A 15613-nucleotide genomic window follows, 5' to 3' on the forward strand; every position below is an offset into this window, starting at 1 on the left:
GCGCAACAAAACCATTGGCTGAAGAGTCCAACGATGTGATTGGTGAATTACGGGAAAGTCTGATTGGATGAATAACTTCATTTTTGAATCCTCTCTTCTCGGTTAGTCTGCGATCCAAGAGCGTTCATTTCTTAAAGTTCTAATTCTGCGCTTCTCAACCTGTAGTCCGTAAACGACTACTTTAAGACTTTGGGAGACGCTAATTCTCATTCAGTAGATATGTTGTGGGGCCAGGTTCGGAGGACCACGTTTTTGTTGTGGGGCCAGATTCGGAGGACCACGTTTTGAGAAGTTTATCTTGTGCCATTTTCTTGAGTCACCTGGACTGCTGCTAGCTAGAAACCTTTGACCATTCTAAGGCAGGATTCCTGGGTGGTGTACCTGGGAAATCACGAGCCAAGAAGTCACCGACATACAACAGTGAGCAACAAATGTTAACTGAATTCTATTTTGTCCCAAATGGTGTTTTGCTTCGGTTGAGAATTTTTAAAGCACAGGCTAATTTTAGGTTTTCCAACGACTCTATCATTTACTATTCATTGGGTCCTATTGATGATATTCCAGGATACCACCCCCTCACTAGCCTCTTCTGCAGGATAACTTGAACACTGCAGTGGCCCTGTCCATCTAAACTTTACAAGGTTTTGTAAACGTTATTGAACTTGCTTCTTCCCGACTACATTAAAGCACTTACTTGCGATATTAAACATTTTCTCATTAGTCCTGTTTGCCTCGTCAGTCCCTTGTATAGACAGGGCAAGAGCACGGCCTGAATATTGGGCCGCCCTGTGCGATAGTAACTTTGCCTAGCAGCTTGTTGAGCTTCTCATCGTGGATGGCGAGCTGCAGGCGTCGGGGGATGACGCGGGTCTTGTCGCGGGCCGCGTTGCCCGCCAACTCCACGATCTTGGCGGTCAGGTACTCCAGCACCGCCTCCAGGTACACCGGCGCACCGGCCCGGACCCGCCTGGCGTAGTTGCCCTTGCGGAGGAGGCGGTGCACTCGGCCCACAGAAAACTGGAGACCAGCCCTGGAAGAGTGCGTTTTAGCCTTGGCGCGAGCTTTGCTGCCCTGCATTCCACATCCAGACGCAGTGAAGTATTTAAATAATTGTTTAGAAGAAGGAAAGTGATTGATTCTAGTAAAACGCAAGCAGCTAAACTATTATCATCTATATTCAGCAAAGTAGACTGTGCTGTCTCCTGAACACAGATTTCAGCCAATCGAAAAGCAGGCGTTTAAAAAAAGTTAAAAAAAAAAAAAAAAAACACTTCTGACTTACATAATTATAGTTGAAAGGTCAAATTATGCAAGGTCGAGCTTCTGGGAGAGCCAATGAGATTTAAGAGTTCAGAAATGGCCTATCATATATTCAGACACTAAAAGAACCAATCAGAAACCGAAACTCAGCAAGCCTCATTTGCATATACACGAAATAAATAATGAGGGCGTTTGCGCTCGCCAGCATTTTCCTGTGATCATTTGACAATATCATTTCGGCTGCGGACATGCCTGAACCAGCTAAGTCAGCTCCTGCCCCGAAGAAGGGCTCCAAGAAGGCGGTGACCAAGGCACAGAAGAAGGACGGCAAAAAGCGCAAGCGCAGCCGCAAGGAGAGCTATTCCGTGTATGTGTACAAGGTGCTGAAGCAGGTCCACCCCGACACCGGCATCTCGTCCAAGGCTATGGGGATTATGAACTCCTTCGTCAACGACATTTTTGAGCGCATTGCAGGCGAGGCTTCCCGCCTGGCGCATTACAACAAGCGCTCGACCATCACTTCCAGGGAGATCCAAACGGCTGTGCGCCTGCTGCTACCCGGGGAGCTGGCCAAACACGCGGTGTCGGAGGGCACCAAGGCTGTCACCAAGTACACCAGCTCCAAGTAAGCTAGTTACCTGGGTAAAAGCGCCAACAACCCAAAGGCTCTTTTAAGAGCCACCCATGTTGTCATTTAAAGATCTGTAATTTTCCAGACTTGGCATTGGCAAGGTAAAATGGCTAAGCAACACATGGGATAGTAAGGGTTTACTGAAACATCCAAGTTCCGCCGGGCGCAGTGGCTCACGCCTGTAATCCCAGCAGTTTGGGAGGCCGAGGCCTTCGGGTCATCTGAGGTCAGGAGTTCGAGACCAGCCTCGCCAACATGGTGAAACCCCGTCTCTACTAAACTACTCAAAAATTAGCCGGGAGTGGTGACAGGCGACTTAATCCCAGCTACTTGGGAGGCAGAGGTAGGAGAATCGTTTGAACCCAAGAGGCGGAGGTTGCAGTGAGCCCAGATCGAGCCATTGCACTCAAACCTGGGGTATAAGAGCGAGACTTCTCTCAAAAAAAAATCCAGGTTCCTTGTTTTTTCCCCTGTAGATTGTAAGGGTCACCAAGGAGTAAGCGCGTATGCAGCTTAATATGACACATTTCACTCAGCAGCTAAGGAAAAATCGTGTTCTAGATTGATCCCCACTTTTCTTCTCCCCGCACACCACCATCTTAAAACTTTGTTTTCGTTTTTAGTTTCACTTTATCATCCTATTGCCCTTGATTTGGAGTAGCCGGGTGGAAATCAAGTTTGGGGTAGTATTAAATCTAAAATAAGGTGTGAGAAAGCGAAACTCGTCTTTTAGTTCGTTGTTAGCTTGCAAATGGTTGGAGCGGCATATGATGGAGGAAATCACCTATTGGTTGCATTTCTAAACCATGGCAGATCGCTACCAGACGTTCTCATATCCCCCTTCCAAGTCCACTGATTTCTCTACAAATTTTACTGAGTTTATAGTTATTGGATTACTTCACGTAGCTATATATATTACCTTTTGGCAAGATCAGGAACTCTACCATCTTCCTAGCTGAACATATTAAGGTTTAAGAGAAAGAACAGGCAACAGGATAGCCTGAAGTTGGAGCAAAGAAATGAAAATTGCCGATGCTACATTCAGATGCTTTTATCTGTAAGCCTTTTTAAGGCTCCAAGGACTGTGTTATCCCTAAACCTCCTCCTCCGTGTCCCGGAACAACTTTGTCCACAGCTACTTCCTTTCCTGAAATTTCATTTTAAGAGAGGAGGGTTAGAAGGAATTAACATTTGTGTGGTAGTCCTTAGAATGCATTATTTCATTCATTGATTTTTCTTTTTCCTACAGTCAGCTGTGAAATGGAATCTCCGCTTTTACAGGTGAATGACCTCAAGAATTAAGGTTAAGTAACTAGCCCCTTACACATAAATAAAACTGAGATTTGAATCTACTCTGATTCTAAAGATTACTTCCCACTGTTTGTTAGAGACCATCCCAAGCAGGAGCCTAGTTGCTGTCATAGGAGTCAGGAAATTTAGGCTCAATTGTAATAAAAGAAAACTGGTCAGGAGATACACATATTCTTTGTTGCACAGCAAAGTCCTTACACCAGCAAAAGTTTCTTTTAAAAATAAAATAATATTAATGGTGACCTTTGGGCCCTAAAGATCACCTGGCAGCAAGTTTAACTTTTCTGAGCACTGTATTCTGGTGGGGAAACCATGGGCATTATCAGTGTAAATGTGAGCTCTAAAATCTTATTTTCTATTTATTACCTACATGTCATTATCTGCAAATACCCACATAGCAGCTTACCGTGAACATTAAGTGACCAAAATTTGTTTTTAATTTTTCGTTATGAGACGGTCTCACTTTGTCATCCAGACTGAGGTGTAGTGACACAACCACAGCTCACTGCATTCAACCTCCCTGGCTAGTGTTCCCACCTGTCTCCCAAGGAGCAGGCACTATGGGTACGCACCATCACACCCGTTTAATTTTTTTTTTTTTTTTAATGATTTTTGTAGAGCCAGGGTCCCACTGTGTTGCCCAGGCTAGTCTCAAAGTAAATTTGTAATGGAATTTGTGAAGAAAATTCTCTAAGCCCCAAATATAACTAAGGCATTCATTTCTTGCTCTCCAAAGCTAATTTTAAATACATTTTAAATTATATATTCATGAAATATTCAACCATGGATTAAGGGGGACATCACTCAGGAAGTGATATAGTCCTGATTGCCTGTTTCTATCTTAAGTTGGGGCAATTTATCTAATTCTTTTGTAAGCACTTCCTTACCTGTTTATTCCAAACAGGAATAATAATTAGTAACTACTGCATGACATTGCTGGAGTGACGAATCAAAGAACACACCTAAAGCACTTAGGACCGTGTCTGTACAGAGAATGACCCCCTAAATATTAGCTGTGGCTAAGCCTCTGGTTGGAGTGATAGGGAAGGTGACTTTGGTCCTGCCCACATTTAAAGCCCAGAGTCCTGAGGCCTGGAATAATTAGCATTTGATGTGAAATGGGCTTGTCTGGCAGTGTAAATAATACTCTTTGAACAGTTCAATCCCCTCTTTAAAGCCATTGCTTTCCTACGAAGCATTTTGAAGACACCCTACTGCCTGTGGCTGTTTGATTTCCCTATCGTTGCTTGCCAATTCAAGCAACATGTCTCACATTTTCCAGGGACTGTCTCATGCCCTCACTGGAACTAGGGGTGCCTCATTTAATGGTCGGATGTGTTGAGTTATAAGGAAGGAAACCTAGAAATTCACATAAGAAGTGCTTAGTACTTTTTTACTCCTTTTTTCTTCCCAAGTTTCCTATTAACTTTGCTAACCTTGCTACATTTATTTTCCATCCATTTGTTGACTAGGTTTCCCTCATATACCTCCAAATCACAGCCCTGTTTTCAGATGAACTTCTGCACCTTAATAAGTGTGTTCTTTAATTGGAACATAGGAAATTGGCTGGCTAATGAGGGCCACACTTTCCTGAATCCATTGTATCCCTGAGACATAGGTCACTTCAAAGGAAACTGATTGGTGTAAATTCCTGGCCTGAAAAGCTGAAGAACACCACCTCACCACTAGAGAAGTAACATCATTTTTAGGCTCTGATTTGAGTAGCTGCTACCATTGTATTTGTCACTCCTGCGGTAATTTCTGAAAAGAACCAAGAAGTTACTATCTCCCATCTACCCTCAGCAGTGTATATCTTGATGGTATTCAGAACATACTATCTCAAAATATGGCCCCTTGACATACTGAATATTTTCAGGCGAAAGAATATGAGAAGCATCGTGGGCAGGAAGGTCTGTCTGATTTTTCCCAACTCTTCTCCCCTGAAGCAGGTCATAGGACCCTCATATGAGTCCTAGAGAGTCTGAGAGAAATCTGAACAAAAAGACCTTGCTAGGTTTCTGTTTTACCCTTAGCTGACAGTCTTCTTTTTGTCCTATTATATTTCTGCATGACTCTCCACTCTTCATCAAACCTAGTGTAAAAATACTCAGGTTTACCCCTTCTCCAGGTCTTCATTTCCTTACAAAGCCTCCCATGTCATGTGAAATTTATATTAAATAAATGTTGTATTAGTCCATTCTCACACTGCTATAAAGAAATAACTCAGACTGGGTAATTATAAAGAGAAGAGGTTTAATTGGCTCATAACACCGCAGGCTGTACAGGAAGCATAGCAGCTTCTGCTTCTGGGGAGACCTCAGGGAGATTCTACTCATGGCGGCAGGCAAATGGGAAGCAAGGCATCTTACGTGGTGGTGCAGAAGCAAGGGGGAGAGAAGGTGGAGGTACCATACCCTTTTAAACAACCAGATCACAAAACTCACTATCCCAACAGCTCCAAGAGGGTGGTATTAAACCTTGAGAAACCACCCCTGTGGTCCAATGACCTCCTACCAGACCCCACCTCCAACACTTGGGATTGCAACTGAACTTGAGATTTGGGTGGGAACACAGATCCAAACCATATCAAATGTATATGCTTTTCTCTTGTTAATCTGTCTTTTGTTACAGGGCCCCAGCCAATGAATTTCAGATGGGTAGAAGGGAAAGCTGTTTTCTTCCCTACAGCACACAGTAGGTGTGGGCGGGCATCTGTGTTCTGTATGTCTGTCTTTCTAGGGTAGGGAAGCAGACATAACACTGAAAAAATGCAGAGAAAAATAATCCCAGAATGAAAATGTTTGAGATGTGTATTCGTTTGCTAGGGCTGCCTTAACAAAGTACCACAGACTGAGTGGCTTAAACATTTATTTTTTCACAATTCTGGAGGCTACAACTCTTAAGATTAACCCTGTGAGCAGGGTTGATTTCTTCTGAGGTCTCTCTCCATGGTGTGTCAGTAACTGTGTTCTCCCTGTGTCTTTCACATTATCTTTTCTGTGTGTGTGTGTCCAGTCTTCTTTACTTATAAGGACACCAGTCAGATTGGATTCAGACCCACCTCAATAACTTCATTTTATATCTTTAACGACCCTAACTCTAAATGCAGTCATATTTTCAAGGACTTCAACATATGCAGCAGGGAGGAGGGTAAATCAGTCTATAACAAGAAGTGCAGTAATTAGTCTTCCAAATACTGTATGAACTAAGTATTCCACAGGTGGCTCAAACCCAGCAGGACCAAGACTGGCCTCATTATCCTCACAGCTCTGCTTATCCAAGTTTGAAATCTGGTCCTCATCTAGATTACCACCATCATTTTCATCATATATTTAATAATATATAAAATCTTACTCTATTGATTCTATTTTAACATCATATTTTTGTTTATTGTGGCTAAAAATTGGAAATATGTTGAAGAGCAGGAGTTTCACTAAAAATAGGTTTTATCAGCCTGGCACGGTAGCTCATGCCTATAATCCCAACACTTTAGGAGGCCGTGGTAGGCAGATCACTTGAGCCCAAGAGTTTAAGAGAGCCTGGGCAACATGGTCCCATCTCTACAGAAAATACAAAAATTACTCTGGTGTGGTGGTGTGCACCTGTAGTCCCAGCTACTCAGGAGACTGAGGCAGGAGGATCACTTTAGCCAGGGAGGAAGAGGTTGCAGTGAGCCATGATCCTGTTATGGCACTCCAGCCTGAGCAACAGAGAGAGACCCTGTCTTAAAAGAAGAAAAAAGACAAAAATGGTTTATGCATAATGAAATACTGTGCAGCTATTAAAACTAATGTCAAAAAAATAAACATAAAATATGCTTGAAGGATAGTACTTTGGGAAAGGTGCCAAATCATATATGCTCATTTATATTAATATATCATACACATGTGTAGTATAGTTAGTTACAGGAAAAAAAACTGACTAGAAGGCTCAATGCCAAAATGTAAACAATTCTGTTGCATTCTTTGGGATGAAAGAATCAGCTCCTCTGGAGAGAACTTTCTCTATTTGGCTGTCTCTAAAACACCCAATAGTGTGGTTAAGAAAAAGGAAGTTCTCCATTAAGCCCTTTCCTTTTCCAAGTTTCCCTGTCCTATGTTAAGAAAAATAGAAGTAATTTTTTTCTTTTTTCTACTGCCTCCATATTTGCAGGAAAAAAAATTAATTGAACAAATAATTATTGAACACCAACTATGTACACAGTATTATTCTAGGTTTGGTATATAAAAAATTAATAGGATAATTTTAAGATACAATTCCTTACTAAGGAAATTGAAAAACAAGGCAAAAGTATCCTAGCATTAAAGGAAAGAATAGAGTAAGATTAGTGAACCACTTAATAATCCATGTGACTATATGTTCTTGTTTATAAAATAATGCACTAGTGACCTCAAAGAGGATCAAATGGGAAAGTCAAGCAAAACTTGCAGTATTAGTGTAAGGACCAGAAAAGCATAAGGAATTTTAATGCCAAGCAAGCAACATTTCAAGGCAATGGTTACCTCCAGGGGAAGTAGTGGGAGGATGAGAGATGAGGTCAAAGTTGTTATTTGTAATATTTGTTATACCTGGTTGGCAACTGGGTTCAAGCATGGTCATCATATTATCCTTTATAACTTGTATATGGATTTAATACTTTTTTTTTTTTTTTCAGACGGAGACTTGCTCTGTCACCCAGGCTGGAGTGCAGTGGTGCAATCTCAGCTCACTGCAAGTTCCGCCTCCCAGGTTCACACCATTCTCCTGCCTCAGCCTCCCGAGTAGCTGGGACTACAGGCACTCGCCACCGCGCCCAGCTAATTTTCTGTATTTTTAGTAGAGATGGGGTTTCACCATGGTCTCGATCTCCTGACCTCGTGATCCACCCACCTTGACCTCCCGAAGTGCTGGGATTACAGGCGTGAGCCACTGCGCCCGGCCTACATTCTTTTATATGTATCTAGAATTATAAATTTTAAAGCAAATAAAGAAACAATAATCAACAAATGTATTCATGGAAAAGTCATCTCGCCTTCCATAAAAATACAGAACCTCCATAAATATTGCTGGTATTAGAAATTTGGTTACACAAAAGGCAATCTCCCCTTATACTCTGAAAGTCTGTAGATGCTCAAAAGACCAGGCACTTTACAAAAATCACCGCTAATATACAAGACTTGCTGTGTAAAGGATAGTTCTTTAAATATCTTCCTTTTCTGCCAGGAGGACATAACCTAACATGTACACTAAAGTATTTCATTTTATCAATTGTAAATTTAGATTTATATTCATTTTATTTATATTCATCTAGGCACTTATTAACACATAATTTCAGTCTAATATGCTCAGTGCAAGAACTAGTTTCATGAAAGATGCTAGAACTGTGACATAATCAGAACCAAAGCAGGGAGGGGAGATTTTGTATGGTTCCCTGCTGTCCAGAATAAAGTCTACATTCCTGTCACTGGCCTAACAGGCCTCTAACATCTGGCACCAAGCTGGGAACTATCACTTGTGATACTGACTTGAATTATACTCATCTGACATTCCATATAATATTCCATTCCTGCTTTCCTTTTCATAAGCATATGTTTTCACTCTCCAAATAGACTGCAGGATCCTTAGGAGCAGGGAAAAATACAGTGGGAAGGCCATGGGGAAGGGAGCGGGATTGTAATGCCAGTGGGGTCACAACCAGCCTCACACAGAGGGTGTTATTTGAAAGAAGTGAGGCAGCAACACTTAAATCTAGAAGCTGAGTTGCCCACACAAAGGGAACTGTCAATATATAGTCCCTGAAAAAGATACATACTTACAGCAAGTTCGAGAGGCTAGCGGAGCTGGGCGAGGAAAGAAAGGAGTAGTGGGATTTGAGGCCAAAGAGATAACAAGATCCGGAGAGTGAGGCCTTGCAAGGTACTGAAAGAACTTTGGGTTTTCTTTTTAGCGAAATGAGAGTCATTGGAGGGTTTTCAGCAGAAGAGTGACCTGATTTTATTCACCCTTTATTGGAAATCTGTGGGACAGAACTAGGCAATGAGGGTGCTACAACAATAAAGGTGAGCGTTGGCAATGGCTTGACCAGAGCAGAAGTGGGAATGAGAAACAGTTGGATTCTGTTTGTTTTCAAAGAAGAGCTCATAGAACTTACTGATGGATTGTTATGTAGGATGTGAAAGAAAACCACAGAAATGACTCCAACTAAAACAGTAAAATGCCATTCACTAATTTCAAGATGATGGGAGAAGCTGTTTTGCAGAGATAATGAAAGAAATTCTGTTTGAAGCCTATTAAAGTTTGAAGTGCATATTAATTGGACTTTCAAGTTGAGATGTCAAGTAAGTAGCAGGGTCTCTGAGTATGGAATACAAGGCTGTGGGCTAGTGACTTAACGTCCGCAACATCAACATATATGCAGCATCTCCATAGCAACAAACATCAGTTCAAAATAATCAAACAGATTTTCATCCTCCACATCCATCTTCTCAGATCCATCAGGAGCCACAGAACTAAGGGAAGAAAAAAGGCAGCATCAAATACAGAGCTTTCAAGCTGAGATCCACAAATACATTTCAGGAGGCCTGAGAACTCCTGGAATTCCAAGCAAAATATATGGGGAAAGTGGGCACATTTTGAAAAAGGTGTGAATATCTATCACTGGGTCTCCAAAGTAACCCCCTTCATGGCTCTAACTTTAATAGGTTATTTGAATGAAAATTGCAATATTATTGCATATCCTTATTACCAAGGGCATTTTTCCACATTTGTAAAATAGGGATAACTTTTTCTGTTTGTGCCAAAAATTACTGAAACAGAATTACTAAAGAAAGCACTTGTAAAACTATAAGTTAGGAATCCAGATGTCGTATGTGCAAAGCAAACATTCCTTACTTCTCTAACCCAGGGCCCAGTCCTTGCACTGCTTCTCTTCATTGTCAATCCTCTTTTCCTAACAGATATCATTTCACCTTCTGGCTTTTTTACTCTCATGGGAGTAAAAACTCAATCTATGTTTCCAGCCCAGACCTCTTTTCTGAACTCCAAATTTATATACCAAACTGCTTACTTCGTATCCTCCTCTTAGATATGTTTAATAAGCATCTCACACTCTCTCTGGATGTCCAAAGATATGGAATTCTTTCCAAAACTTGTTCCTTCAGTATTCTTCCCCATTTTAGCAAATGATAACTCCATTTCAGTTGCTGTCAATGAAATCACTGGAATCATCCATAAATTTTCTTTCTCTCATACTCTACACATTCAGTGACTCAGAAACGAACTATCAACCTTCTTTCAAAATAAATAAAGACTCCAACAACTTTTCACAGCCTCTACCGCTAATACACTGGTCTAAGCCACTGCCATCTCAACTCCTTTATTTTAGTACCCTCCTAACTGGTCTTTGCTCCTATCCAGGCTCCATCAGTTTATTCTTCATCAGGCATCCAGACAGCTCATTCTAAAATATAAATCAGATCATCTCAGCCCTCTGCTCAAAACCCTGAGTGGCTCCCACCTCACTAGGAATAAAAGTCAAAGTAGTTATACCGGCCATATAGGAACTGCTCGCCTCCATTTGCCTTTCAGACCTCATCTCCATTCCTCTGCACCCCTTCTGTCCTTTTGCCCAGACACAGTAACTCTCTATCTCCAGGCTTTGCTACTTGGTCTTCTATTTGGAATATTCTCTCGTCTTTTTTTCTGCAACCATCGCTCTATCAGTAAAGCTTTCCATGACTCTATCATTTAAAATTATCACCTTCTCGACTGGGCGCGGTGGCTCACACCTGTAATCCCAGCACTTTGGGAGGCCGAGGTGGGCGGATCACATGAGGCAGGAATTCAGGACCAGCCTAACCCCATATGTACTAAAAACACAAAAATTAGCTGGCTGTGGTGGCGCATGCTTATAATCCCAGCTACTCGGGAGGCTGAGACACTAGAATCGCTTGAACCCAAGCGAGGTGGAGGTGGAATGTGCCGAGATCGCGCCACTGTACTGCAGCCTGGGCAACAGAGCAAGACCCTATCTCAAAAAAATAACTAATTAAACATCACCTCCTCCCTCCACACGTCTTTAGCCTGTTTCAGTGATAGCACTTAACACCATCTGATATAGTTTCACTTAACTTTGTGTGTGAACGCACACCCAATAGACTCCATGCATACAGAAAATACTGTTTTGTTCACTGTCATTCACTCCTATAATTCTCAGAGCCATGAACAGTACCTGGCATACGTTACGTGCTCAATTTTTGTTGTTAAATTTATATCCTCATACATACCAGTACCTTAGCTCCGATAACATCGTTCTTTTCATGTTAATGCACAAGTCCATATCTTTAAAAAAGATGAAATTCAAAGTAACTCCATTGATTTTCTCGATTTCAAAGTTATAACCCTACAATTTGCTTGCTGACCACAAAGAGGAAAAATCTGATTTTACAACGGAACTATCATCCTAAACCAGCAATTGTCCTATTATCTTCAACGGAGATAAACCACACGTGTCTCTGATGTGGTGCACCAGTATGTACGTATAAACTGTTCCTGACAAGCACATTAACCTGATTTCAACTAAGTATATAAAAGTCATTTCTGCTCAGGACAAATTATAGAAGCCAAGTAAAATGAAACCATTAGAAAAGCCAATCCAGGCCGGGCGCGGTGGCTCACGCCTGTAATCCCAACACTTTGGGAAGCCGAGGCGGGCGGATCACGAGCTCAAGAGATGGAGACCATCCTGGCCAACATGGTGAAACCCCACCTATACTAAAAAATACCAAAATTAGCTGGGCGTGGTGGCGCGAGCCTGTAGTCACTTGGGAGGCTAAGGCAGTAGAATCGCTTGAACCCGGGAGGCAGAAGTTCCAGTGAGCCGAGATCACCTCACTTCACTCCAGCATGGCGAAACTGCGACTCCGCCTCAAAAAAGGAAAAAAAAAAAAGCCAATCCAAATCTCCTACAGGTTTGGTCTCTAGCAAATCATTGTCCTGATGCCTGAATGTATACTTTTTCAAAAGACGATCACTGCTGGTTAAGAATTTAAGTTTTGGTGGCCGGGCGCAGTGCCTCATGCCTGTAATCCCAACACTTCTGGGAGGTCTAGGCGGACGGATCACGAGATCAGAAGTTCGAGACCAGCCTGGCCAACATGGTGAAACCCCATCTCCACTAAAAAAACAAAAATTAGGCGGGCGGCTGTAATACCAGCTATTCAGGAGGCTGAGGCAGGAGAATTGCTTGAAACCTTAAGGCGGAGGTTGCGGTGAGCCGAAATCGCGCCACTGCACTCCAGCCCGGATTAAAGAGCAAAACTCGTCTCAACAACAAAAAGTTATGGTGATGTTTCTATATTGGTCACTAAGCGACACTCTACCTACCTTTTAATATTTTCGTAATATTCAGAAACACATTTCAGGTCTATTGGAAACAGTACTTGCAAGCTCCCGAGTGAACATTTGTATTGTTACCCCACACTGCCTTTTGTTGACCAAAATTTTGTCACCAAGTCAAAAGCAGCAGCGTGCACGCCGCCTGGATTTAGCTCTGCGATTCTACTCAGGCAGATGTGTTGCGCTCACGGATTCGCCTGTGTTTACGGCCGGCCGCCTGGGTGCGAGCTTTCTTTGTTCTTAGCCCTTCCCGCCATTTTGAAAAGGGTAACTTGCAGTCTCTCCCCGAGTTTCCAACTTTTTTAGTCCTTGAGAACCTTACAAACACTTCAAGCCTAAACTGAAAGGGGAAGGCCCACGGGAATTATAAACTGTGCCAATACAACCTACTCACTGATGTCTAAAGTGTTAAAGTGTCACAAAAAAGCTAAACATATTCAACATATCAACTACCCTCAAGCAGAAAACAGTAGCTTTGAATACTTTATGCCCAAATCCTAAACATGCGAGATTAACCATGAGTAATTAAACGTTACCTGCAAATCTACACACGTGCACAGTAACTACTTCTCAGCAAAAAACTGGAACAAAGCAGGGTAACAAGATGTCCGCTCTTTTATGAAAAAAGTGGGCGGCCCTGAAAAGGGCCTTTGATTGAAAACAAAAATAGAGTGGAACAAGCAGGAGCCTTAGCCACCGAAGCCGTAAAGAGTGCGTCCCTGTCTCTTCAGCGCGTAGACCACATCCATTGCTGTCACGGTTTTGCGTTTAGCGTGCTCTGTGTAAGTGACAGCGTCACGAATCACATTCTCCAGGAACACTTTCAGAACGCCACGAGTCTCCTCATAAATAAGACCAGAAATTCGCTTCACACCGCCGCGACGAGCAAGGCGCCGAATAGCTGGCTTAGTGATGCCCTGGATGTTGTCGCGCAAAACTTTGCGGTGACGCTTGGCGCCTCCCTTACCCAAACCTTTTCCACCCTTACCACGGCCAGACATGATAAAACAGCTTTCAAAACCAGCCCAAAAAACCTAAACACTGAAGCAGAGCAACGCTCTTATATGCAGGAAATTCGGACCTAATTGAAGACTGAAAGCGCGCATACGGGAACTTTGGTCCTGCTTCTTGGCCCCACCCTACATAGCCCAGCCCTGGATGACGTCACCAATGACTCCAGCCTTTGGCATCTGAGCGCCCGCTCCGCAGAGGCGTCTCTTACAATTGTTGGGAAATAGGAATAGGAGTTTTAAGGCTGTTTTAACAACCAAATCAGATTAAAGAAATTAACATGTTTAAATTATTATCAATTGTTGCTTCAGTTGCTTTAGGACGATTGGAGAGGAGCCTCGGTCCACAAGACCGGAAGCCTGAGGGGTACAGCTTTGTCCCCAAGGTTACAGTGACTGGCATTTCTGCTGCCTGCTGTAAAGCACGTGCGGACCGAAACCCCCTTCGGAAGTGTTTGAAAACTGCAGGATTTCACCCTCTCCATCACCAAGCCAAGGGAAACATAACCAAAAGGGTTTTCTTCCCAATGGCGAAGGCATGATAGGTTAGTGATTCGTGGTAGAATTATCGCCCTCCGCGCGGAGGCCTGATTCTATTCCCAGTTTGTTCTCTTCTTTCCCTGCTTATTAAAATTTGTAATTGCCATTTAAATATCTGCCCCTCACAACTGCACCCAATGTGTAGGTTTCGGGGTGGGTTTTTTTTTTTTTCCTTTTTTTTATTTTATTGAGACAGGGTCTCGCTATGTTGCCTGCCTTGGTCTCCCAAAGTGCAGTGACTACAGGCGTGAGTTACAGCACCTAGCCCACCAGTGTATTGATATTTACTTTTCTATCCCTAGTTTTGTTTTCTGTTTGATTCTGGTAGATGCCTTTTTCCAAAATGAGTTGGCAACCTGTGGTAGCCAAAGAAGTAGGCAGCTGCTCGTACGCTTTTTATTGAAATAGGAGGCAGGGTGAACGCTTCGCCTATAAGTAGTTAAGAGTACTGTGAGACCAGTTGCTAGGCGGAACAGCAGAGTGGCGCAGCGGAAGCGTGCTGGGCCCATAACCCAGAGGTCGATGGATCGAAACCATCCTCTGCTAGGTCTTTTTGTTTTTTCCCTGTTTTCCTGAGGATCCCTTTTTTTTTAAGTTACAGCTTTTTAGGTTAAACAACGAAAGAAAACAAAATGAAGCCGAGTATTTTTTTAATTCCAGAATTACAAGCATTTCCGGGAAATAATGTGAAACTACAATCTTTGCATGTACAATTTTGATTTTCATAGACACCCAAGTGTCATTAATCAATATTTCATCTCTAAACAAAGCAAATTTCTCTTGTTGCCAAAGTGGCTATGCCACTGTTGCAGCCAGTTATGACAGTTGTAAGTTAACCTGCCAAGCAAGGAGAATGCTTACATAAACTGAGTGCCAAGAGTGGTGTGGGAGCCCAGGAATGGAGTTTTATATCTTTTGATACGTAATTCAGAAAGCACTATTTGCCAAGTAGTTAAGGCAATCGACTAGGAATTCCTAAATCCCCACACAGATTCTTTGCACCCATGAGGATCTTAATCTCGGAAAATGAGTTGCATTTTGAGGTGGGTGTGGAGTCTTCATAGCACTGATTGAACTCTGACCTGAGAAAAACATTTTTGCGGACCCTACTGGTAAATGTGTCTCTACTCTCTACCGTCCTTTAATATCTCAAATAGAACTATTCGCTGTGCTTATTTTGTAAACATATGTGTGGACTGTTTTATGCTTCTCTCTCTCAGAAAAGTTTCCTATTCAGATATTTATGTATCACATACTGTATTAGGAACTAAGAAAAAAAAAACAACCTTAAAGTAGTCTACAGTCTAGATATGCTTTTGTTGTTTTTGTTTTTTGTTTTTTGTTTGTTTGTTTGTTTTTGAGATGGAGTCTCACTCTTGTTGCCCAGGCTGGAGTGCAGTGGCACGATCTTGGCTCATTGCAACCTCCACCTCCTGGGCTCAAGAGATTCTCCTGCCTCAGCCTCCCAAGTAGCTGGGATTACAGG

General features: G+C 42.4%; 2 protein-coding genes, 1 non-coding gene and 1 pseudogene across 9 annotated transcripts; 2 read left to right on the forward strand and 2 right to left on the reverse strand.

The window, feature by feature from the left end:
• Positions 1 to 58: 58 nt before the first annotated feature.
• LOC100453679 (histone H2A-beta, sperm-like) lies at positions 59 to 1230 on the reverse strand (annotated as a pseudogene).
• A 218-nt stretch (positions 1231 to 1448) lies between these two features.
• On the forward strand, positions 1449 to 1889 carry LOC100445948 (histone H2B type 1-C/E/F/G/I). Its single transcript, XM_002816534.4, has one exon. It carries the CDS (start codon positions 1509 to 1511, stop codon positions 1887 to 1889), a length of 381 nt encoding a protein of 126 aa, XP_002816580.3. The 5' UTR covers positions 1449 to 1508.
• LOC112133752 (histone H4) lies at positions 1729 to 13666 on the reverse strand. 7 transcript variants are annotated; one of them, XM_054558554.2, is made up of 4 exons: positions 13114 to 13620; positions 11965 to 12106; positions 11467 to 11521; positions 1729 to 9690 (listed from the first exon to the last, which is right to left on the reverse strand). In XM_054558554.2, exon 1 carries the CDS (start codon positions 13576 to 13578, stop codon positions 13267 to 13269), a length of 312 nt encoding a protein of 103 aa, XP_054414529.1. In that variant the 5' UTR covers positions 13579 to 13620; the 3' UTR covers positions 1729 to 9690; positions 11467 to 11521; positions 11965 to 12106; positions 13114 to 13266. The 7 variants fall into 7 exon arrangements, with proteins under 7 accessions (XP_054414529.1, XP_054414527.1, XP_063581214.1 ...); XM_054558552.2 differs by lacking the exon at positions 11965 to 12106 and having other exon boundaries at positions 13114 to 13666; XM_063725144.1 differs by lacking the exon at positions 11467 to 11521.
• A 935-nt stretch (positions 13667 to 14601) lies between these two features.
• TRNAM-CAU (transfer RNA methionine (anticodon CAU)) lies at positions 14602 to 14673 on the forward strand. Its single transcript has one exon. It is a non-coding gene; the product is annotated as a tRNA-Met (tRNA).
• Positions 14674 to 15613: the final 940 nt, after the last annotated feature.

Source organism: Pongo abelii, chromosome 5 (genome assembly GCF_028885655.2).
Source record: "Pongo abelii isolate AG06213 chromosome 5, NHGRI_mPonAbe1-v2.0_pri, whole genome shotgun sequence".
Taxonomy (NCBI): domain Eukaryota; kingdom Metazoa; phylum Chordata; class Mammalia; order Primates; family Hominidae; genus Pongo; species Pongo abelii.